Source organism: Vulpes vulpes, chromosome 3 (assembly GCF_048418805.1).
Source record: "Vulpes vulpes isolate BD-2025 chromosome 3, VulVul3, whole genome shotgun sequence".
In the NCBI taxonomy this organism is placed as follows: domain Eukaryota; kingdom Metazoa; phylum Chordata; class Mammalia; order Carnivora; family Canidae; genus Vulpes; species Vulpes vulpes.
The window spans coordinates 113,829,467-113,853,598 of record NC_132782.1 but is presented as its reverse complement, the minus strand read 5'-3'; the positions used below and the strand labels follow the sequence as shown (position 1 = coordinate 113,853,598).

Below are 24,132 nucleotides of genomic sequence, written 5' to 3'. Positions count from 1 at the left end.
CAGAACTTGTTTCAAGGTGACCCACAAGAGAACTAAGCACGTGCTACGCTGCAGGGACTGGTGTGGGCCCACTGTCCCCACTGAGGACAGATGAGAGGAGTCCTCACCCCTGCACTGGCCTCATTGAGCACAGTGATGAGGGCCAGCGAGTACTCGATGACGTGCTGGGGGTCGGCCTGTCTCAGCAGCCTGGGCAGCATGCTCTCCGTGAGGCCGTGCAACCAGCTGGTGAGGTCTGCGGGTCCTCCCTGGGGGTCGCCAGGAGGCTGTGGCAGGGTGATGGCCAGAGACCTGAGGGCAGAGTCCCGGGGTGAAGGAGTGGCAGTCCCCACTCCCACCTGCCACCTGTCCCGACCCCTCCCCCGTCCAGGCTCACCTGTTGAGAGCGACCACAGCTGCACCCAGCTGGTCCTGCACGACCACAGCCAGGCCCACCTGGAAGTGCGGTGCGAAACCCGGCGGCAACACAGCTCCGTAGGCAGAGAGGCTGCCCCTGTACACGCAGAACTCCTCGCAGTGGCCCTGGCGACAGCGCCGCAGCAGCAGTGCGTACACCAGTGGGGCGCTCGCGTCTTCGGCGTCCTGCCAGCCTGCGGGGCCCTCGGAGCGTCAGTGGCGCCCCCAGCCCCCCGCCCGCGCCCCCCCCTTCCGCTGCGCTCACCTGTGCACTCGAAATGCACCTTGGTGGTGAGGGCGCGCACGGCGTCAAGCGGGAAGAGGCGGCAGGAGCCCCCGCGCGGGGGCCGGTTGGCTGACAGGCGGATGGAGGCGCAGCCCTCCTCCTCGCCCGAGCGGCCCAGCACGGTGAGCGTGAACGTGTAGCCCTCGCCGTCCCGCAGCACACCGCGCCGCAGCACCAGCCGCATGCCCGAGCTGCCCGTCGACGTGGTCGTCTGGTCCAGCACCAGCGTCTGGTTGCTGAAGGTGCGCGCCGCCCAGCGCTGCGGGGCCCGGGGGCGGGGCCGCGGTCAGGGGCGGGGCCCGATGACGCTCCCGCCCCGCCCCTTCACGTCGCCCCTCCCCCCCGGCGCCCCGCCCCCGCTCGCTCACCCCTCGCTTGGAACCCTCGCTGCAGTTATCACAGCGGCCCTCCAGGTACACGTAGGAGCTTCGACTCACTGCGTACACTGCCTGCGCCTTGCAGGACACGCACTCCAAGGACACGATGGGCACGCGGCCCCTGCGGATCAACACCTGGGGACGGGGGTGTCAGAGGGAAGCCATGACCTGAGCCAGACCCTTGAATCTGCGCTGCGCGGCGGGGAGCTGGCGGCTGACCGGGCGGCAGAGGAGGCACCACTGCCCTCCTCTCCGGACCTGGCCAGCTCCTTCTCGGCCTGAGCCCTCACCCAGGACGATCACCTGGTTGTGCGTCTCCCAGGCTGGGGACGGTGGTGGGCATTCTCAGTGCTCGCCCACGAAGGGGAACCGACGGATGAGCGCCTGTGTGTGGGAAGGGACCCCGCAGTCCCTGCTGCCTGGGACTGGGGCCCACCTCAGCCAATCCAGACCAGACCCCACTCTGGGCAGGCCCACTGAAGAGCCCCAATGTTGGGGGCCGACAGCGCCTCGCAGGGCACCCCCATGCAGCCTAGCACACCTGCTCCCGTCAGCACACCTGCCTGGGGATCAGCCACACCGTGGTCCTGACCCGCCTGGAGGGCCCAGGGGAGGGGAGTGGTGAGCACAGGTACAGGTGGGTACAGCCCCTTCCTGTTCAGAAATGAGGACACCCGTGCCCTGGGGAGGGGACTGTTTCCTCACAGCCTTTGGCGCTGAACAGCCGCTCACAGGTGGCTACGGTGCCTGGGGCCCTGGGGCCCGTTTGGGAGGAAACCATGTTGAAGCAGGACACTTTGTTAAAGAGAAATTATCAAAAGCACTAACTCCTAATGAGAACCAGTAGCTTCCAGAAGCACGACATCATTAGTCCTCGCAGTGTTTGGGGGCAGTCGGCCCTGGACACTCAGCGCTCCCTGTCCACCCCAGGGGCCTGGAGCTCGGCCTTGCTGGTTCAGGCCCAGGCCAGCAGTACCCACCGTCTGGTTGGTGGCCTCCTCCTTCCGGCCGGCCTTCCACACAGTCAGGTTGAAGGTGTACTCCACACCAGCCTGCAGGCGCTCCCGAGGAACGATGACCACACTGCTTCCCCGGGGCCCGAAGGTCAGGGTACAGCCACCAGTCTCACTCTGCAGCCACATGGGGAAGGAGTGTGAGACCCGGGATGGCTTCAAAGCAGAGCCTGGCGAGGGCACAGCCGGGAGACCCCCTCCCTATGCTGGGCTCAGCAGCACAAACAACCTAGGGGCTGGGGCCGGGTGAGGGGTGGGGTGGGGACACATCCATGCCCCGCAGGGCACCCGACCTGTGTCGAGGCCACACAGGCCCAATGGAAGCTGAGTGGTGTCTGGTCACCGTCCTCTAGGTTGGGATCATAAGATTTGCTCCCGTCCAGCACCAGATCCTGAGTGTCTGACCACACGCGGTACGAGCCGCCCTCAACAATGGGCACCAGGCGCTCGGGCACCACAGTCACATTGGCTTGGATGCTCCGTGCCAGCGGTGTGTCCCCAAATGATACCATGAACACAAAGCAGTAGTGGCCCACAGGCAGTGCCAGCCGTGGCACGACCAGCTGGGGCCGGCTCATGTCCACACTGGGCAGGGCCACAGGAGCCAGGCGCCCAGGCCGCTGGCAGCTGGCAGCACGGTACACCTGCCAGCGGTACTCGGTCTGGTAGGTGACACAGTCACGCAGGTTGACGTGGGCCTCCAGGTAGTTGCGCTGGGAGCGCCGCATCAACACCTGTGGGGGCAGGGCCACATCCACCTCGGGCTCCCTGCAGGCCAGCACGTGGACGGTGACTGTGGCCTGGGCCACGAAGAAGCTCACGAGGTTGGAGGCATTCACCTCTATGCGGTAGTCCCCTGGCCGCAAATAGGAGTGTTCAGCCCAGGGCTCCTCCGTGTCCTCCACCACGGCCCCATCCCCGAAGTCCCAGCGATAGGCCACACGCCGGGGGCTAGGGCTTGTGGCGGCCTCAAACCGGGCTGTGCGGTTGGTAAAGCAGCGGCCACTGCGCAGCACCACATGCTGGATGGCATCCTGGACCTCCATCAGCAGCGTGAGGTTCACACCGCCCAGCTCGTTGAAGGCACGCACGTGGATTTCCAGCAGCCCCGCAGCAACGGGGGTGTAGGTGACATCACGGCCCGAAAGGATGACCAGTGAGTCCCCCTGGACCTTTTGCAAGGAGAAGTACCAGGCGTAGGCCACGCGGGACCCACGCTGCACCCGGGCTGTGAAGTTCCTCTCTGTGCCCGTGGGAATGCCCAGCTCGCAACAGTGGGGCACCTGGAGCCCACCCACAGCCTCGAGCACCAAGATGCGCACCTGGGCCTGGGCCCGGCTCACGTGGTTCTCAGCCTGGACGCTCACCGTGTAGTCCCCGACTCGGGGGAAGCTGCGGGAGAAGCGGGGCCCAGGGAGCGCCTCCATAGCGGCCCCGCTGACCTGCAGATGGAAGCGCACGGCGGAGCCGGCAGCCAGCATGACCTGGAAGTGGACCAGCTGCCCCGGCTCCGCCACCTTGCTGTCGGCCCACACCACCAGGCCCGCAATGGGCTCCTCTACCGTGAGCTCACGTGTGGCCGTGACCCAGCTGACTGCATTGGAAGCATTGAGCCGCACGGAAAAGGCGCCCGCGTCACGGAAGACCACAGCAACTTGCTGGCCACGCCTGCTGCCTCCCGGCACCGTCCAGCACCAGCTCACGTTGGTGCCTGAGTCCAGCTGTCCCCAGAAGGGCACCGCAGAGCCTGCTGCCACGAAGCCGCGGTCCATGTCGCCGGCCCGGATGCTGAGGCCACTGACTGGCACCTGCACAGCCACTTCGATGGTCACATTGGCTGAGCCCAGCCAGTTCATAGCTGTCACCCTGATCAGGTACAGGCCGGGGCTGGGGAAGACATGGGTGGAGGATGGCTCTGGGGTCTCCCAGCTCAGTCCTCCCTCCAGGGACCAGGTGTAAGTGACACCACTACCCCCAGCTAGCTCGGCACAGAGGATGACGCTGGAATTGACTGCGGCCGGGTTTGGGGAGGCCACAGCAGCCAGTGCACCCACGGGCTCCACAAAGTCAACCGTGCGGTTGGCCCAGGCTGTGCCCAGCATGTTGGCAGCCCGCAGTCGGACGTGGTACGTGCCGGCCTCAAGCACGGTGAGTGAGAAGGCTTTGCCGCTGCCGGCCAGGGCCGGGCCGCCATCCCGCTGGGCGCTCCAGCTGTAGGAGATGTTGGTGCCGTCGCTGACCATGGCCTGTAGCTGCAGCGTGTGGTTGGTGGGGAAGCAGCAGCCGCCCCCTCCCCCTGCCACCTGCAGCCCCTCGATGTGCCGCAGGACGTAGATGAAGATGCTGTCCTGGGCGGAGCCCACCTCGTTCTCAGCGGTCACAATGATGTTGAAGGTGCCCACGGAGCGGAAGGTGTAGGAGATGGTGGGGCCCCCAGGGATGGGCGTGCAGCGGTCGCAGAGCACCCAGGAGTAGCGCACGTCGCTGCCGGCCTCCAGGGAGGTGGTGAAGCTCACGCTGCCATTGAGGGGCACCACCGTGCGGCTGGCGTTGACGCTGAGCCCCTGCACGCGCCGCTGCACCGTGATGTTCAGCCAGGCCTCGCCGCGGCTCACCTCATTCCACGCGCTCACCCTGACGGTGAAGTGGCCCGTGCTGTTGTAGGCGTGCGTGACCGAGGGGCCCTCGAGGTGCCCGCCGTCCCCCAGTTCCCACAGGTAGGTGGCGGGGTGTCCACGGCCCATGGCAGAGAACAGGTAGGGCCGCTGCAGCTCGAGCACACCAGAGCCGTTGAACCCAATGCCCGTGAGCTCCACGGGCTCCTCCACTTCCACGAGTGCAGAGTCATTGGCGGCCGAGATGTTGTTGGAGACGGCGACCGTCACCAGGTAGGAACCTGGGTCCGCATAGGTGAACGTGGCTTCGGGGCCCCCGACACGGGGCGCGTCTTCAGGGCCAAAGTCCCAGGTATAACGGTAGGGGAAGGGGGGCCAGGCACGAGCCACCAGATGGGCCTCATCCCCGAGGCGCACAAACTGCCTCTCGGGCCACAGGGTGACGTTGCCTACCTCGGGCTCCACACAGACGCTGGTGAAGTAATGGGCCTTGTTCACAGGGCTTGACAGGACCAACGCCAAGGGGAACGTTCCACTCCGTGTGAAGTTGTGTGTCACCGTTGGGTCCCCAAAGATGGTCGTGTTGGATGAGCCATCCCCGAACGTCCAGTCAAAGATGTAGTGGGCAGGGTCCCCGGTGACGTGGGCCGTGAACCAGGTGTGGGGCTGCACAGGGATGCAGGCCGCAGGCTCAATCCGCAGCACCTCCAGGACGAAGACGTGCACAGGCAGGCTCAGGGCCAGGTGGCCCGCAGGGCTGGACACACCCACGGTCACCGTGTGGTTCTGTGCCCGCAGGTAAATGTGTTCCACCATGGCCTCGGGGCCCACAAGCACGGTGCCATCCCCCATGTCAAAAGTCCACGTGACGTTGTCTCCCGACTCCAGGATGGCGCTGACTGTCACGGGCGCGCCCTGTTCCACAGATGGGCTCAGGCTCACACTCAGGCCCCGGAGCTCCTCAAAGACGCGGACGCTGGTGCACGCTGTCACACCACTAACTGTGTTGTTCACCTCCAGATGGACGCGGTAAATACCCCTCGAGGCATATGTGTGGCTGACCTCTGTTTGGTGCTGCGTCACAGCTGGGGAGCCATCCCCAAAGTCCCACGTGTACAAGATGCCCCCAGGTGAAGGCAGTGGGTGTGGGGAGAAGGTGACAGGCTGCCCGGCCACCAGGACGTGGCTTCCCACAGCCACAGCCACCGCAGGTAAGGTGGCGCGCACACTCACAGGCACTTGCTGCGTCAGGTTCTCAAAGGCGTTGGACACCAGCAGGGTCAGGTTGTACTCACCTAGGGGACAGACCCTAGTGAGGACAAGGCCAGGCCCACTGCCACCACCTGCTTGGCAAAGTCACCACCTAACCCCATGTAGCTGTGTGGTGTTGCCCCTTGGGAGGGCAGCACGGGGCCCCAGTTAAAACATGAAGGGACAATGCTCTTGGACCCAGCCCTGAGGGTCCTTGCAATGAGGGGGGGCAGGGTGCCATCAGCACAGGGCAAGACATGAGGCGCTGGCAGGAATGAGAGGAGGACAGCAGGTGCCGGTGTGGGGCAGAGGTGGTGGGGGCGCCTTGGTTTACTGTGTATTCTGTGTGGGAGGCTTCTAGAACTTGTAACCCCTTCTACCCCCAAAAAGGTCTGAGTGGGGACCAAGCGGGGGTGGTGGTCTGGTTTCTGGCCAGGAGACTGGAATCATGGGGCTCAGCAGCCAGTCCCCTCCTCACCCCCAGCCCCCCTCCCTCACCGTGTTTAGGGCCCCAGGCCGTCAACCCAGACCAGATGGAGGGAGGATGGGGACTGTCCCCACAGGAGGTCGGTAGGCTCCAGCCCTCACCTGGGACGGCATAGACGTGTGTGACACTGTGCTCCACCAGCACCTGGGCCACCGTGGGGTCTGGGACCCAGGAGTCATTGTATGGAGGCTTGAACTGGCCGAGCACCTGATCCCCATCCCCAAAGGTCCACCTGCCAGGGCAGCGGGCGGACAATGAGCAGGGGTGGGCGCACCCCCGCCCCTGCCCCCTCCCGGGGTCCCACACACCAGCAGCTCCCGGCAGGTGGGGGCGTGGAGGCTGGGGGACCGCCCGGCACCAGCCCCGCCCGGCTCAGCCTGCCCCACTGCCTGCCAGGCCGCGCACTCACAGAAAGGCCACCTCCACAGCCGAGTCCACCAGCACGTGCGCAGCCAGCTCCAGGGTCGTGTTGGGAGGCAACGCGGGTGGCACAGCAGACACCCGAAGGCCCCTCATCTTGTGCATCCGCTCCACGGTGACGTTGTAATTCACGGTGACGTTGCTCACGTGGTTGGAGGCTGTCAGCTGTAGAGACAGGTAGCCGTGTGTGGGCTGCTGCGGGTGGTGGGAAGGCCGCGGAGCAGCGGACAGACCCCACCCTGCACTCACCCGCAGCCAGCCGGGTGTCCTCCGGAGCAAAGCAGAAGGGAAGGCAAAGGTGAGCGCCGCCCGCCCCCCCCAGGCCCCCCCCATGCCCCTCCCCCCCCCCCCCCCCCCCCCCCCCGCGCCTCCCACCCACCGAGAGCTTGAAGACGGCAGCACTCTGGTAGATGACATTGAAGACCACGTTGTGGAAGGTCAGGGACTGCTTGTCGTCAATGGTCCAGCGGAAGACCACGTCGGAGCCGGCCTCCACCATGGGACTGTACCTCTGCGGGAAGGACATAGCGTCGGCCTTTGGGGCAACTCCGCCCTCAGCTCAGGTCCCCCCACCTGGACACGCCTCCTGGGGGGCGGCCTCAGGGGCTGACCTCAAGACACCACAGGGGAGAAGGTGAGGGGCTGGGCTGGGGCTGAAACACACTTTGACCTTTCAGCCCCTCACTTTCCCAATCTGGAAAGCGACCCAGTACCAGCGACGGAAAGAGCCCTCCATCTCTGAACGTCCACACGCCCCATCCCTGGGCTCTCCCCGGGCCCCTGAGTTGTGGATAGCACAGGCTGCCCAGGAAGGCCCGGCAGACGCAGAGGGCCTCGTGCTCAGGGATGTTCACCAAGGCAGCCGACAGACCAGGTGTGGCCGGGGTACGCCGAGACCACAGTTGCATGGGTGGAGGGCAGCTAGAGACGGTCCTTCCGACGGCCCGTGTGTGAAGGCCGCGGAGCCGAGGGCTGCCCGGCGGGGAGGGACAGCCTGGCACGGGGCCAGCAGCAGGGCACCAGACCCTCTAGCCTGGTGGGAACACAGCAGGGGCCTCGAGAACACACGCAGGTTCCGCAAACTTGCAACAGGCTTCTGGTGCACAGCGGCAGCAGAGCGAGCACCTTTACAGCCGCTGTCTTAGCAGGGCCTCTTCACTGACTCCGGAACTCACGAGCCACCTAACAGAACCCGCCGGGAAGCCAACCGTGGAGCCTGCTGTCCCCAGAGGCTGAGCTGCGTCCTCCCCAGGGAGGGGCTGCCCTCAGCACGAGCACCTTGTCTGGCCTCACTTACCACCAGGACGCCCTGCAGCACACGGGCTTCGGGGCTGGGGGCGGCACGAAGGCCACAGATGGGCTCCTCGGCCTTGACCTGCAGGCTGAGGTTGGCGTGGCCGGCGCTGTTCTCCACCACGATCTCCACCGCGTGCTCACCCTCGCTGAGCCCAGGCAGCACAAGCACCGCAAACAGGGTGTCATTGGCCTCGAGAGTGCAGCTGGGTACCAGGACAGCCACCGTGGCAGGGCAGGTGGTTTCAAAGGGTGCACTGGCATTGCCCCCAGACCAGCGGGCCATGGCGGTGGCGTTGGTGCCAGAGTCCACCTGGAGCACCAAGACTGAGCTGTTGGTGGGCACATAGAGGCGGCCGTCGTGGGGGATCGGGTGGGCGACACGCAACCCAGCCACGGGGGAGAGCACATCGAAGCTGCAGGACAGGTTGTGTGTGGACACACTGTTGCCCACAGTGGCCCGGACCTCATAGCGCCCAGGCCGCCGCAGCCCTGGGTTGGGCCGCAGGCCCAGCAGGGTGGTGAGGCGCTCTGTGGCCACGAGCAGCCGCAAGGCACAGGCCAGGCCGGCCGGGGCTGCCTCCAGCTGAGCAGGGAGATGCACCAGCCAGGCCGGGGAGGTGGCGGAAAAGTAGAGGGCCTCAGCGCCAGGGGCGCCAAGTGCTGGAGAGCAGCACAGAAGGGCACCTGGTCCCGCGTCATGCTGCAGGGCGATGAGGTCACCAGGCTTCAGGGGCCCGTCCTGGCCACGGAAGGTGACCTACAGGAGAGGCAGGTAGGTCGTGTCAGGACCTCCCAGGGGGCCACCGCGGGTCAGGGGCTCTGCAAGGGAGCACTGAAGCAGGGCCTCCAGCAGGTGGGCAGGTTCTACCCGGGCCAGCCCAGACTCTTGCTCACAAGGGACAGTGGCACAGGCTCAGAGCGGGGGGTTTGGGGAGGCAAGGATGGAGGCAGGGATGGGCATTTCCTGGGCAGGCGTAGGGTTTCTGCAGATGCTGTGCCCAACATAAGCACAAACGGCTGAGGTGGCAGTTTCTGAGGCTGTGGTGCTAACCAGGGACACTGACAAAGCCAGGGCAGGGCCGTGGCAGGGGCTGGGGGTGCTCAGTGGAAGGGTCTGCAGTTTTGTCTGTGTCTGATGAGGAGACCCAGGCCTCGGGCAGCAGAGGGGAGGCAGCTGGCACCCAGGCCAGTGACACGTACTGAGTACTGGGAAGGAGGACCCGCAGGTACAGAGAAGAGGAACTCCCTCAGCAGCACACAGGAGGCCCCGGGGAGTCCCGGCCCAGACGTGGACCCATTGGCACAGGCCCAGGGGCCGCAGGGGTCATCTGGTGGCAGGTGGATACTGGCTCTGGGGCACCAGCGTCCCTCTGGGGTGCACTCAGGGACTGACTCGGTCCGGCTCTCCCGGGACCCACTCTCAGGCTCCCTGCTGTTCCCTGGGGCCCCTGCAAGGAGAAGAGGTACGCTGGTCATGCTGATGAGCCCGAGTCGGGGACACCCCCACCATGACTCGAGGACTTGCCAGGCAGCAGCCGGGCCCCCACCATCATGCCTCTCCCCCTCCTGACACTGAGTCAGCTGACACACGCAGTCCTGGGGATCCCAAGGCTGAGTGGGTCTCTCTATGTATGGCTGGAGGCCAATCCAGTAGCCATGGGACCAGTGCATGTGACAGCACAGACACCTCCCCACCCGCAGACAGAGCCCCACCTGCTTCTCCCACAGGCCGGAACACCTGCAGCCGCAGCTGGGCGGGCCGGCGCAGCTCCTGAGTGCCAAACTCAGCCGCAGTGAGGAAGGCTTCCCTGCTCAGGCCCAGGCTGGGTAACACCATCACCTGAGGGGGGGCAGGGGGCGCTGCTCAGCTCCACAGACCCCGACCTCCCCCACCGGTCCCACCCTGCTCTACCCCACCAAGTGGGGCTTGACACTGTGAAGGACACTCAGGATGAAAAATCAAGTCGGAACCATCTGTGAGCAGAACTGCCATCTTGTTTTGTGAAAACTCCCACAAACACCCGAGAGAAGGCTCGGGAGTACCCAGAGCTTTCTCAGGTACTGGGGTGGGGCCTGCTGTCTGCGTGGTGGAGGGTCCCTGCAGCACCTCCAGTGGGCACACGGGGCATCAGGAAGGCAGGAAAAAGAGCTTGTTTTTAAAGAGCCACAGCAGCCAGTCTAAGGCTCAGGCTCCAGACTGTGTCCTGGAGGGCCCGGGGTCAGCCTACCTCGACAAGCTCCTGGGGGGCTGAGAGGGCCTCCTGCTGTGCCAGGGGGCTCAAGGGTCCCTGCAGGTCCCCACTGGGCGCTCCCACGAGGAAGTTCTCCGCGTCCCACACGGGACCTGGGATGACAAGGGTGCAATGAGGTCCTGGGCCCTGGAGGAGAGCGTTGTGGGGCCCAAGGCAGGGCCGGACCCCAGACAGAGCCACCTGGCAGGAGCCTCCCAGGCCCCCCAGCTTGGTCTGTCTCATCGGGGGCAGGCTCAGCTCAGCACAACAGGTGCTCAGCAAACACAGAGGCCACTGAACAGCTAAGGAAGGAGCCCAGGATGGGGGAGGTGACCGTCTGGCCAGGACAGAAAGGGCAGCCCGGAGACCCTGCGTGGTCGGGGGGCCCTGGGGGCGGGGGAGGACAGCCGCGGGGAGCTCCCGCCCGTGCTTCAGGGAGGCGGCTTCTGTCCAGGACAGGTGACCCCACCGCCGCGGCCCCAGCGCACCTCCAGGCCGCAGCTCGCAGACGTAGCTATGGGGCGCCGAGCACAGGTCCGTGTTGCACTGGCCCGCAGGCCCGAGCCGCACGCAGCGCTCGGCGGAGGCGGGGTGCGGCTCCCCGGGGAGCCAGTTCTGGCAGCTCTCGAGGCTGAAGGCGGCGCCCTGCACCGCCGGGCCCGCCTCCGCCCCCTCCACAGCCGAGAAGCCGATCCACACGTCTAGGCTCCTGCGGGCAGGCGGTGGGGGGGCGCTCAGGGGCTCCATGCAGACAGCACCCTCCCCAGCCCTCCCACGGGAGCCCCTCTCCCCACTCTCCACATGGGGAAACCGAGGCTCGGAGACCCGGCAAGCAAGGCCACAGCAGCGTCCACACACACCCGAGCCTACGGGGCCGGGGCCCCACCCGCCCACACCGTACTGTAACAAGGCTCTGGGGGCAGGGGCGCCTGCGGGGCGCAGCTGGCTGAGCGGCGGACTAGGTTCCAGCTCAGGTCACCATCTCAGGGTCATGAGATTGAGCCCCCATGCTGGGCTCCGCGCTGAGGGGGCATCCTGTGGGAAAACCTCTCTCCCCCTGCCCCTCCCCCTGCCCCTCCTCTTCCTCCCTTCCTCTAAAATGGATACTAAAAATCTTCAAAAAACAAAAACAAAAAAATCAAAAAATAAAATAAAAATCTTCAGAAAAAAAAAAAAAGGCGGCTCTGGGTGTAGCATTTGGGAAACAGAACACCTGCACATCAGCCCCCCAAACAGGCCACTGCCCACAGCTCTGCCCACACGGGAAGACCCTTCTGGAGGCAGGGCTTATCGACACCTGGACAGGGGAGCACTGGGAGAGGAGTGAGGTGCCACGGTCAGGGCCAGGGCGGGGGCCCAGCTTCTGCCAGCTAACTGGGTGACCTTGGGCAGAGGCCTTGACCATTCTGGGCCTCAGTCTCCCCTTCTGGACACTGAGGATGCCCAGGGCATGATCCCATCGGGTCGGCCCACACAGGGAGTCGGGGGGAGATGGGCCTCGGCAGGCGCCAACAGCAGCGGGGGAGGGGTGGTGCAGGCTGCAGGGAAGCACATTTCCTCCCAGTCCAGGGAGGCCCAGGCAGCCTCCAAGGTCACAGCAGCACCGTCCCCACCCCTGCCAGGAGGGGCTCAGCAGGGGACAGCGGGGTGAGCAGCAGACAGGACGTGTGGTGCTCCCCCACCCTCACCCCCACACCTGTTTGAAGAGCTGTCAGGAATGGTGTCCGCCAAGCAGGACGTCAGCTGGACGCGGCTCCTCCAGCCACCCCCGCCTCTCCTCCTGAGCCTCCTCAGGCCTCAGGCTGTCCCTACCCCGGCATTCTGGGGACCTCACCTCCCAGCCTCTCCAGGAGTGGGGGGGTACCTGGTGACCTGGGAGACCAGGAAGTGCTGGATGGCGGGACTGTCCACCATGGCCAGGGCGGCCCCGGCCCAGGCACGGCACTGCTCCTGCGCCTGCAGCCAGGCGGCCTTCTCTGCCACCAGACGGTAGCAGTGCCCGTTACCAGGGAAGATGACGGTGTCCGAGGGGCAGAGTGGATGTACCACTGCAGGGTCTGCAAGTGCAGAAGAGGGCATCGATGTGTGTCCAACCGGGACTGTCCCACCCACTCCGGCCCTTGGGTGCGGGGAAGGCACCCACCTTGGGCTGGCTCCTCGCCCACAGCCACAATGCTGTATGTGGCTTCCAGGTCCGAGCCGCCACGATTTCGGACACCAAACTTGAGGGTCTCATCGCTGCGCACCGAGGTGAGGCACATGAGCTCCAGGGAGGCAGGGGCCGCCTCCACGTGCACCTGGGTCCCTACCTGGGCTGAGCCAGCCCCCAGGGCCAGCACAACAGTCACGTGATAGCGCCCGGGCAGCAGGTAGCGGTGAGTGGTGGTGGGACCAGCAATGTCCACCTTGGGGGAGCCGTCACCGAAGTCCCAGTGTGTGGAGCTGACGGGCAGGGAGGCAGTGACATGGAAGGCTGCTGGCTGGCCAGAGGCCAGGGGTCCCTGAGGCCCCACCAGGGCGGCCCCTGGGGAGGCGGGGAAGATGTTCTGGAGGAGAGTGGGGCCCCCACACGCAGGGGCAAGGGCCAGTGGGGCGCCGGAGCAGAAGGGCAGGCAGGCTGAGGAGGCGTTGGGGGGCTGGGCGGCCCCGCACAGGCACCAGCCCTGGTCTGAGAAGGCCCCAAGGCCATGGCCAGCCGCAAAACAGAAGGCACCGCAGGCCTCGGGCGTCAGTGGGCCCTCGTGGGCGGCTGAGAAGGCCACCAGCGCCACAGCACCCGAGCTGTTGTCAGGGAGGCAGGCAATGTACTCCTCACCTGGACGGAGCAGACAGGCTGGTCCCCATCACGTCACCTCCACCCAACGGCTGCTGTCCCTACCTCCCGTCCCCCCCCCCCGCACCGTCCCCTTGGTCCAGAGGGCCTTCCTCACCCCAACCCGGCTTGTCTCAAGCACCGTGATTACTGTCCAAGCGCCTCTGCTGCCCGGGTCCCGCCTCCCACCAGCCAGGTAACCCTGGAGCACCTACGGGGACCTCCCCAGCAGGGAAGGCCCGAGCTGGCCCCACTCCAGCCACACTCACCACAGCCACCATCCAACAAGGGGACCCCGAGGAGGGGCCGGCCAGCTAGGGGGCCGGGCCCAGCACATGTGGCCGCCTCGGGCCGAACCATGCGAACCTGCTGCTCTTCCGCCCAGCGAGGCAGCCACGCCAGACCGCAGTCACACTCCAACGGGTTTCCGCTCAGGTTTCTGTGGGAGGCATGAGGCCAGGCGCTCAGCAGACGGCAGGGCAGATGGTGGGGGGGGGTACCCGGACAAGCACAGCATCCCACCACCCCTGTGGCAGCCTGCTGGGCCCTGAGAGAGCTCCAGTAGGCAAGCAGACAGTCCCCAGGGCCTGGTCAAGTGGGAAGGGGCACAGAGGCCAAGTCAGGAGGGCAAAGAGGGTCACGGGGGGGGGGGGGGGGGCTTGGCTAATGACACCCACCAAAATCACTTACATTTCACTTAAGTTAAATAAGTTAGAAAATATTCCTTCTTCTAGAGTTGAAATCTTGTTGTTACTGATATCCCTGGAAGAAAGGGGGGATACAGCAGGTCTGATGGGAGCCCCAGTGACCCACACGAGGACAGGCAGCTGCCACCGGCCCACCCCGCAGACTCCCGCGGCCCCTGGGGGGACCACTCACAGCTCTGTCAGTGCAGAGAGGTTCGCCAGGAGCCCGACATCCAGTGCCCGGAGCAGGTTGTGGGAGACGTCTCTGGGGAGCAAAGTGGTCAGTGATCAGGGCCAGAGCCCCGCAGGGCACAGAGCAGACCGAGGCCCACCCCACAGGCTGCTCTGGGGCTGGGCCAGGACGGAGGCTCCAAGTGAATGGAACAGGACAGGGCAGGTGGCCCCCAGGACTCCATCCACGCATTGCGCCATTCCCTTTCTGCCCCGAGTCCCACCCCCAGCCCAGCAGTGCCACCCCACACAGGGTCCAAAACAGGGCAGCCCAGGGGTCTCCAGGCCCAGGGCCCCGCTGTCACTGGCATGGGGGGGGTCTCAGGATGCCCCCAAGACACCGTGGAGGACAGAGGGCAGGTAAATGGGGAGGGGGCCGTGGTGGACAGCCTCCTGTCACGGCTACGGGGACAGGCCACAGGGAAGAGCGAGGCGAACACAACCCCAGGAAACACACCGGCCCGGCAACAAGGTCACACACAGCTCCACCGGGAAGCACAGGGGTCGGGGATTGCAGACACAGGCTAAAACATGATGCGTGGCTGCTGCGTCGGAGTAGACCCTCCCGAGACCCAGTGACCCCGCGAGAACCCACGCAAGGACACAGGGACCAGGAGTCAGAGCCTGTTCTCCACAAACCGCAGGACGTTCAAAATCAGACGTGACGGGGAGTAACCCAGCCGTGGGAAAGGAGCCCAAAGCCCGAGTGACAACATTCTGGAACCACATCGAGTGAAAGAATGCAGAACGGGACGCCCTTCTTGCAGCATCACCGTACTGGCAGAGACAGGCATCAAAGCCACGGAAAAGCACGCGACATCCACCCCTGCTGTCACCACGCCAGCGGAGCGCAGGCCAGAGGGCACTGGCCATTCCGGTGCAGGCCCAGAGGCTGCGGCACCCCTTCACACCCACCACGGCCCGGGCCCCAGGGAAGAGAGCAGGCGGTCATGGCCACGCTGACCCCTGGGGATACCCCCGAAAGCACTTGACCCCCAAGACGTGAACGTTCCCAAACCACGACCCCCGGTGCTGGCGATGCTCCCCCACCACCCAGGGAGGGTGGAAGCCCTTCAAGCAAGGCACCCTGCAGCCAACGACTCCACTCTCCCTCCCCGCCTGGACTCCTGGGGGCGTCCCACTTCCTGGGATGGAGACCCGCAGAGCACCCTGACTTGGGGGGCGAAGGTCACCCACTCCTCCTCAGCCTCTCATCCCCCCAGGCTCGCACACACGTCGGAGTAGCCCCCTGCTACATGGCCTCCACACAGACGAGGCCTGGGCCTCCCACCCGCAGAGCCCGTGCCCTTGCAGGTGCCACTGCCTGCCCTTCGATGTCCTCACAACGCCTCTCAGCAGCCTGACCGCAGGCCCTCGAGACCCCCCAGTGGTGCAGAGGCCCAGGGTCCACTGACGCCTCCTCCAGGCCCTGCCGACCCAGCTCCTACAACACTCAGACTCCCCCGCTGCCCCAACCACAGCCTGGTCCCAGCACCCCCTCCCGGGCACCTGCCTGGCCTCCCGAGGCAGCCTGCCACGCATCCAGCCCCAACAGTCACCCTCTGAAACAGGGCCTGCTGCAGACACGAGTCGGAATGGGCTGGTGTGAGAACAAGGTCCTCCTGGGGCAGCCGAGGCACTGAGGGCCAGCCCAGGCCTGGGCCTCCAGGCACACAGGCCCCCGGGACACAGGGGCTTCGCGGCTGGGATGCCCAGAGCAGCGCCCCGGCCTGGCCCCTGATGCCGCGGACTGTGTCTGGAACCAGGTTCAGGAGGTGACACCCACCACAGCCCAACCCCTGCTTCACCCTGCAGATCTGCCGGCCCCACAGGGTCTCACGGCAACCAGCAGGGGCTGCGGGCTGCACCTCCTCCAGGCAGCCCTGCCATCTGCACTCCCCACATGGCCTGGGGGCCGGGGGGCACCCAAGGGGGGAGCAGGCCACAGGGGTGCCCGTCCCCCTGGAGGCGGGGCTCCCAGGGGTAAGGGGTGGGGGTGGGGCTGGGGAGAAGCCCCCCACCACTGTGACCAGCACGCCCCACCTGACAGGTGGCAGAGCGCCTAACTTGGCAAAGTTCAACTTCCAGGCCAGAGGTTCGAAAGCAGCGCCAGCTGGAGCCCTTGCACATGCGGTGCAGCCCCCAGCGGCCCCCACCCCCGAACCAGCGGAGCCACACACAGGGGAGCCGCGGAGCTCCTCCCCTCACCTGTGGGCAGAGTGGGTGCAGCCCCTCAGCACAGGTGCAGGAGAAGTCCAGGTGCAAAATGCAACCCCCCTCCCCGCCCGTAACTCTTCCAGCTAAGATCTAAAGAAAGTGCTGGAAGGGGGGGGACACCTAACAGCTCCAGTCTTGAGAGCAGGTGAGTCCCTGAGTTTTCCATACCTGTTCTGCCCTCAAAAAAGGAGAAATGAGGTGTGCAGGGGCCAACAGACAGGCGCCCCAGAGGGCCTGGGGGGAGCTTCACAGGGGACAGCGGCAAGGGGGCTGGCAGGGGAGGGCCAGGAGGTGGGGCGGGGAGGCTGCCTCCCCTCTAGGAGGAGCGGCAGGTCCCTGACCATGAGCCCTGCCCCATCCCAGCGAGGTGGGAGGTGCCGGGACAAGGCGCTGGTCTCAGTGGCCTCCTGGCTTCCCGTCCTGGGGGGGAGGGCGGGGACAAATACACAGGGAGGCGGGTGCCTGTGTGGGGCAAACGCGCACGTCCATCTCCACCCAGAACCTGGGTTCCAGGAATTCTATGCCTTCGGGGGCCAGGGGACATGGGGCCAGGGCCCCCTGGCAGGGTCACCTGTGCCCCTCACCATGGAGCCCGGATTCCCCTGTCCCTTCCCACACGTCGCCGGGGACAGGGTGCTGACGGGACAGGCTTTCTAGGGTACAATGGCCACTCTGCGCTCGACAGGCTCCCTACCGCCGGCCCGACCCCTCTCCCAGCGCTGGGTGGGCAGGCCAGGCCGGGGGGCCAGGGAGGGGCGGCCGGACTCCCACCCAACTGGCTAACCACGATGCTCTGGAGTGACAATGACTGTCCCATGCGACCCTTCAGCAAGGCCTTCGCAGACCTCCTGATGGCTGAACTGAGGAAGAACCAGACGCCAGAGGCAGAGGATGCAGGCCCGAGGGTGAGCACGGGCCTGAGACCCACTGGAGGTTCCCGGAGAGCTTCCCAGCTGGGGCCTCAAGCAGAAGAGGAAAGAAAGAAGGAAAATCCCTAAAATGTTTTTCCACATCCCGTTTTCTGGAAAATCCATCACGAGTGGCAGCTGCTGGGAACCGCCCGTGGTGCCTGAGAAAGCAGAGCAGCAGGCAGGAGGGGCTGGCCACTCAGCCAGCACCCACCCCCGCGCATCAGGACATCGCTGTCCCTGGCCTCCTGGCTGTGGCTCCCAGCTGTCCCCGGCGCATGAGGTCCTCCAGCCAGCTCTGCCTGGCCCAGCAGCCCCCACACGCGGAAGGCCCCACCATCACGGTCACACGGTCACAGGCGCTGGCCACGTGCTCCCTGCACTTTCCTCCTCCCACCCCCCCCAACGCTCACCTGGGCCTGGCCTGGCCCAAGGGACCCAGAAAATATCAGCAGGCTCTCAGGGATCCTGCTCGGCCAAGGTCCCAGGCCCCAAGGGCAGAACCAGGCCAAGCCCCAGCCCTGCAGCCCACCCCAGGCTGTGGGAGCATCTGCGTGGGGCAGGCCACAGGCAACGGTGTCCACTGGGAGAGACGCGGAGGCAGAGGGGACATGGAGGGGGAGCTCTGGGGGTCACCAGAAGGGGGACATGGACAGCATGGTCCCACAGCCCCAAGGTCCTCAACAGCCACTTGTCCACATTTGTTCTGGCCGCCAATGTTCGGGGGGAATGCCAAGGAGGCCCCGGGCCAGCCTCCCCGCCCCCACCTACCCAGGCTTCCTCTGCAACCCCCAGGTGACATCATCAGCCTGACACCCTGCCCCCATGCTGGGGTTCCTCACATCCTGCAACCACCGGGGAGAGAGACAGCAGGCCCAAGGAGCTGCCGAAGAGCCCAGCAGGGCCACAGCAGCAGGGGCTGGCCAAGCAGCGAGCGGCCAGCCCCTACCGGGAGGAGGGCCAGCAGCCTGGCTGGACTGCACCCCTCAGAGGTCCTGGGCCAAGCAGGGTCCACCCTCTGGCCAGCTAGACGCTCCCCAGTGCCCCCCGAGGCCCACACGAGCAACCTCCAAGGATCCCAAGGTCAAGACTGGAGGGGTCAGGCCAGCTTAGGGAGGAGGTGGGTGATCTGAGGACCCACACACCACCAGGGCACGGGCACACACCCACGACAGCACAAGACACGTGTCCCCTCCCCAGGCACCAGGGATCAGGTTGAGAGGCTGGCCGTCCTTCTCCGCCCCCACCGCAGTAACCCAGCAGTCCCTGGGGAGCCCAGGCTGTCCCCGTGCCGGGGAGGTCCTGACTCCCCCCGCCCTCCACACCAGGCGTCCTCCTGAGACGGGGCACCAGCCTCCCTGCGTGTGCACCCTTGGGGTCCCCGTCTGTCCGGGTCTGCTCCTTCCTGCTCCAAGCAGAAGCCTGGTGGGGGCAACCCTGCTTCCACCACAAACTGGAGGTGCCCGGAAGGTGCTCAAGGACCCCCATCCGACGAGCCACGGTGGCTCCCCCCTGCCCTCTCCACAGAAGGCTCAGTACCTGCGTCCTGCCCCTGCTCACATCTGGGCCCCAGCGGAAAGACCTGAGGAGGGGTGTACCCAGGGGAGGGGAGGGGGTCAGGGTGCAGGAAAGTGGTCATTAACGGCAGGTCTGGAGCGTCCGTGAGCCCAGGGCGGCTCCAAGAGCACCCTACCCTTCTATAGAGCTGAGGAACTGGAGGCCCTAGAGAAGCTGGGACCCTGCCCTGCAGCCCTGACCGGCCTCAGTTTCCTCCTCTGCCAAGGAGAGGAGTGGCTCGTGTGCCCGCTCCCCAGTCCAGATGCTGGGCGGGGTCTGGGGGCCAGCCGGAGCCCCCAAGGAAACATCTGCACATTCCAGACTCATGTGGTCAGCGGCGGGGGCGAGTGCCAGGCCCCAGCCCATCACCCCCACCCCTGCGCTGGCCGCTGCACTGGAAACAGGGCTTGGGGGGGACTGGCTCTGGAGGGGCCGCTGCGGAGGTTATGTAACCCACTCCTCTGGAGCCAGCAGTTGCCTCCTCCCTCTGGCAGGACAGGACGGCCGTGCTGGCGGGAGGAAGGTACCCCACTCCCCGTCTGGGGCCCGGGGCCCAGGGCCCCGTGCTCCGCCCTCCATCACCGGGCTCCTGGAGACACAGCCTGGGCTGGCCTCTCCTTCCCCAGAGACCCCGCTGGCTCTGGGGAGAAACAGGTTCTCCTGGGCCCAGCAGGGAGGAACCCCCCACACCCCTGCAGGAGCCAGGCCCAGGCCGAAGGGGAGAGGCCTCCCGCCCCACCCCTGCACCGTTGGCCAAGCCGCAGCGCAGCTTGCCGCAGCTCCCCGCAGCTCCCCGCAGCACCGGGGGCCCCGCAGCACCGGGCCGGCTGCCGGGAGCACCGAGCCAGTCTGAGCGGAATAACCTCACTCTGTTTTTATTCTGTCTATTTATGGCGAGCCAGGCTGGCTTCCAGGGCCGGAAACCATGATGTGTAAATTAATGAATTCGAGTTTAGGAAGGAGCGGATTTGAAGACAAACACGCAGAGAGGGCCAGCTGGGGAGGGGGCAGAGGCGGGCTGTCCCCAGAGGGGCCCACCGGCCCAGGGCGGCAGTGAGGGGTTGTGGGGAGGAGAGGCCTGCCTGGGAACCTCCCAGGTCCAGGAGGTGGCCACGGTTCCCAGTGTTTTGGGGGGGCCCCGCCACCCGAGGTCTGCCCTCCCACTACTGGCCTCTCACCAGGATGGGGCAGCGATACCTCGTGCGGGACGCTGCCTGCCCAGGGACCCCCAGGGACCGCAGGCCAGGCCGGGCTGGGCAGGGGAGCGTCTGACCCGCAGAAAGGAGATGAGGGCCGGGGTGTCCTCCACGCTGGGACAGAAAGACACTGCTTGGAGGAGAGGTTTCCCCAGATCAACCTGCCCAAAGGCAGGCACCATCAGGACATTAACAAGACCAGGCTGGGGGCCCACCCAGGAGAGGGTCTGGGGCCACCCTTCAGGGCAAGGGGAGAAGGCCCGTACCCGAGTGTGTCCAGCGGCCCTCCGGGTGTGGCATCCCGCTGAGCTGCACTCATACCTGTCGGCCAGCCAGGGAAGGAGGGGAGGGCCATCCCTCCCACGGCCGGGAACGCTGCTGCCCACCGTCGCCTCCCCAGAGGCCGAAGGCTGGGCTCTCCCCCTCCAGGCTGGGGAGCTGGGGAGCTGGGCCGTGGCCTCCGGCTCTCCAGGGGCACAGGCGCCAGTCCAGCGTGGCTAGCAAGCCCATCACCCCCTCGCTGCTGGGCTGGAAGCCGCGGACACCAGGGCTACAGAGCGGTTTGCAGGCTGGGGACCCCGAGGCCACCAGAGCTGTGAGTCTGGCCCCGAGCGCTGCCCCCGCCAGGAGGGGAGCTGCCTTCTGGCCCTGGCGTGGGACCAAGCCCTTTCGGGGTGGCACCCGGGGCAAGCTGCATGCCCGCAGGGACAGCACACAGCCAGGCCCGGGCCCACAGGCCCCGCAGGGAGGGAGAGCGCCCTGCCCACGCTGGCCCTGGCACGGCGGCCGGGCACCCCCGGGCCCCAGGCGGAGACGGCTGCCAAACCACAGAGAACGAGGTGTTCCGGGAGAAAAGGCCGTGAGCTGCATTTTCCAGCTGCACTGCATTGGGCCGGCGGCTGCAGAAACGCTCGGTAGGTGCCCCGGCCACCCCGTGGACACGGCCCGCCTCGGCCGAGACACCCCAGCACCCCGCGGACGGCCGCCACCACCCCAGACGGTGGCAGGACAAACGCGATGTTTTCATTCCACAGGGCTCAGCGGGTTGGGCCCGTCTGGGTTCCCGCTGCTGGCGCTGGCCACTGCACAATGTTCTGGAAAGGAAAATGTGCATCTCCATCCAAAATGGCTTCCTCGCTGGAAACCGAGCCTCAGGTCCCCTCAAGAGCCAGGGTCCCCGAGCCGTGGGAGAGCAGGGGGCAGCAGCTCACCACCTCTGGGGCGGCCCGTGGGGGCGAAAGCCACTCCTGCGGGGCCGCCCGGCTAGCTGTTAGAACACGGTGGGCCGGCCACCCTGTCGCCCAGGCCCAAGGCAGAGCACCGGATGGGGAGGAGGAGGTCTCCCCCGGGACACGCCCTGGGCTCGGGCTCGAGAAAGGCCTGCAAGATGAGCCTGCAGGGAGGCAGGAGAGGGAAACCGAGTCTCGTCGACACCGGCGCCTCCGCCCCCAGCTCGAGTGAGGTCACCAGGGTGTGCCATGCAGGACAGGGGCCCCAGCAGCAGGGCCGATGCGGGGCGCACCCAGGGGCTCTCGTGGCCCCATGACCCCAGGTCACAGAGCAAGGTGGACATGGGAAGCCACACACTCTAATCACACCTCAAAGCCGCGCTGTGTCTTGCATCAATACCCAAATGCATCAAAAACACAAATGCAAAAAAAAAAAAAAAAAAAAAAACAAAAAAAAACACAAATGCATAAACTGAGACCCAAACAGCAGAGGGACGTGCCAGGGGTCACGGCTCCCAACAGACACATGGCCCTGCGCAGTACCCACATCTGAGGTCAGGGCCGAGGGGGCAGCAAGGCTTCCGGGCCTCAGGCCTCCCCACGGTGGGAGCCAAGAGGTGTGCAGGACAGCGCCTCCCGGGGCTCACCCGTGCCCCCCCCTGCAGTGGGAGCCGAGGGGTGTGACCTGCGCCCCCCCCATCTGGCATTTGGTCTGAACAACGCGGTGACCAACACACGTGCTCAGGGCTCCTCTCTCCAGGCTCCTGCTCCGTCAGCAGGGCAGGAAGGACCCAAGCACCGTCTCCGGGAGGCCAGTGCTCGGGACAAAGTAATGGGCTCTGAGGCTGCGAAGAGAACGGAGCTCAGAGGCCCCTTGGGCGACGCTTGCGGTCACTGCGGCCCCAGCACTGAGCCCTGTGGATGAGCCCACAACCCCAGAAGGGCCATCCACGCCTCTTCAAGTGAGGAGACGAGAGCTCAGGAAGGCTGAGTGACTCAGCCAAGGTCACGCAGGAAATGGAGGAGCTGGGATGTGAACCAGGTCTGATTCCGGGCCAGAGACCCGACTCCTGGGTCTCCAGAACCAGACAGGAAGTCAGTGGGAAGAACCACAGCCTGGAGGGCCGAGGGCCGCCCGAGCAGGGAGCCGTGGGGGAAGGGCTGGGCAGGGCAGGGCCGAACAAGCAGCCAAGGCCTGAGCCCAGAGCCCACCCAGCCCCCCTCCATCCCAGCCAGGGGTGCTCCCCAGCCCCCTTCCGTGAGCCAGGCCCCCTGCGCAGGGCCAAGGTATGCCCCAGAGTGGGACGATGCCATCACCTCTGCCGCAACTCACCAGCCGTGTGACCCTAGGGAATAACTTAAACTCGGGGAGCCTCAGTTTCCTGCTCTGCAAAATGGGGCCAAGAGGGCTTCTAGCCCACAGCATTGTGGCGAGGTAGTGCGAGATAAAGGGCAGAAAGCACTTAGCAAGGAACCCGGCGTGTGGCAACCACAGAGGGAGAGGCCAACCCGGTGGAGAGAAGCAGGGTGCACACCCCCAGCTCTTTTCAGACATTTGGTTTTCCATACAGATGAACCTCACATACTATAAAGGTCACCCTTGTTAAGCTCACAACTTGGTGGCTTCTAGTGTCTTCTCAAAGTTGTGCCACCAGCACCACTGTCTGGTCCCACGACATTCTCATCCCCCCCAAGAGAAACCCCACACTCCTTGGCTGTCCTCTCCGAACCCCTCCCCCACCCCAGCTGTACACGCTGGTCCGCCTTCTGGCTCCATGGAGTTGCCTGTTCTGGACATTTCCTACCAGTGAAATCATTCAGCACGTGGCCTCTTGTGTCTGGCCTCTTTCACTTAACGTGCTTTCAAGGCTTATGTAGGTTGGAGCAGGTGTCAGGGCCTTGTTCGTGTCAACGGCTGAGCAGTACTCCACGTGGGCCGATGGCCCTGCTCACCGGTTCTGCGGCTGCTAAAACACTTGTGCTGTTTCCATTTTCCAGCTACGATGAATCCTGCCACTGCGAACCTGAGTACAGATTTCTGTGTGGACAGAGATGTCCCCTCCCCCGGGGTAGACACCTAGGAGGAGAACTGCTGGGTCCTACCGTGGCCCCACATTTCGATTTCTGGGGAGCCCACAGATGGCTCTCCAGAGTGCGGCCCCATTCTCAGCCCCGCCGGCAGTGGGTGGGCAGCCCGATTTCTCCACATCCTCCAAACACTTGCTACGATCTGTCTTTGGAGACAGCCATCCCCGTGGGTGTGAGGGGTAGCTCGCTGCAGTTTGATTTGTGTTTTCCTGAAAGCCACATGCTGAGCATTTTTGCACAGGCTTACCGGTCGTCTGTCTCTTTTTTGGAAAAAAGTCTGTTCAGATCCTTCACCCATAGTTTAATTGGGCCCTTTATCTCATTAGCATCGAAAATACATAAAAACCCTTGTTGTTTCAATATGTTCCGGCTACAGGTCCCTCGTTACATAAAAGGCTCACACGTGCTCCCCACCTGGCAGGTGTCTGGCAGGTGGGCTCGCCCCCATGGAGGCGGCTGTCCTCACCACTCCCAGGCGCCCCCAGCTCCTGACGGTTGCCGGTCCCGTCCGTGGACGCTCCAGTGTTGGCCCCTTCGAGTACCCAAGTGTTGCAGGGGCAGCCAGAGGCTCCCCATTCACCTCCCTGCCCAGGCAGGGGTCCCTCCTACCGTGTGTCCTCCGGTCTTCAGCTCTGGCAAATCCGCATTCCGTGTCCCCTTAGGAAACTACAACACATGTGCTTTTATTCTGAATTCCGAGTGCTGGCCGGCCACACCGAGGAGCTCAGGGGACAGGACAGTGAGAGCAGCCGGGCATGCAGGACGCCCAGACCCTCCTGATACCCGTCTCCACCCAGCAGCCAGTGTTCCGAGCCACTTCCACCTTGAACCCTCCA

At 65.5% G+C, this 24,132-nt stretch overlaps 1 protein-coding gene across 15 annotated transcripts in view; it reads right to left on the bottom strand.

Annotated features, from left to right (window-relative positions):
• Positions 1-24,132, bottom strand: part of PKD1 (polycystin 1, transient receptor potential channel interacting) — a 41,198-nt gene that overhangs the window by 13,310 nt on the left and 3,756 nt on the right. For 11 of the 15 annotated variants that reach the window (XR_012000663.1, XM_072754027.1, XM_072754014.1 and 8 more), the window contains exons 2-20: positions 14,064-14,135; positions 13,875-13,946; positions 13,454-13,623; positions 12,516-13,187; positions 12,237-12,429; positions 10,861-11,081; positions 10,370-10,485; positions 9,855-9,981; positions 9,342-9,589; positions 8,143-8,898; positions 7,225-7,356; positions 6,835-7,010; positions 6,527-6,657; positions 2,366-5,982; positions 2,040-2,189; positions 1,051-1,194; positions 662-941; positions 377-590; positions 108-291 (exon numbers count right to left, since the gene is read on the bottom strand). Coding sequence is in view for 14 of the 15 variants with exons in the window: in XM_072754027.1 (XP_072610128.1) it covers positions 108-291; positions 377-590; positions 662-941; positions 1,051-1,194; positions 2,040-2,189; positions 2,366-5,982; positions 6,527-6,657; positions 6,835-7,010; positions 7,225-7,356; positions 8,143-8,898; positions 9,342-9,589; positions 9,855-9,981; positions 10,370-10,485; positions 10,861-11,081; positions 12,237-12,429; positions 12,516-13,187; positions 13,454-13,623; positions 13,875-13,946; positions 14,064-14,135 (7,675 nt within the window). In the remaining variant the exon portion in view is untranslated. Of the gene's footprint in view, positions 1-107; positions 292-376; positions 591-661; positions 942-1,050; positions 1,195-2,039; positions 2,190-2,365; positions 5,983-6,526; positions 6,658-6,834; positions 7,011-7,224; positions 7,357-8,142; positions 8,899-9,341; positions 9,590-9,854; positions 9,982-10,369; positions 10,486-10,860; positions 11,082-12,236; positions 12,430-12,515; positions 13,188-13,453; positions 13,624-13,874; positions 13,947-14,063; positions 14,136-20,245; positions 20,314-24,132 lie in introns of those variants that run through there. The other 4 variants (XM_072754017.1, XM_072754025.1, XM_072754026.1 and 1 more) reach the window with 2 other exon arrangements.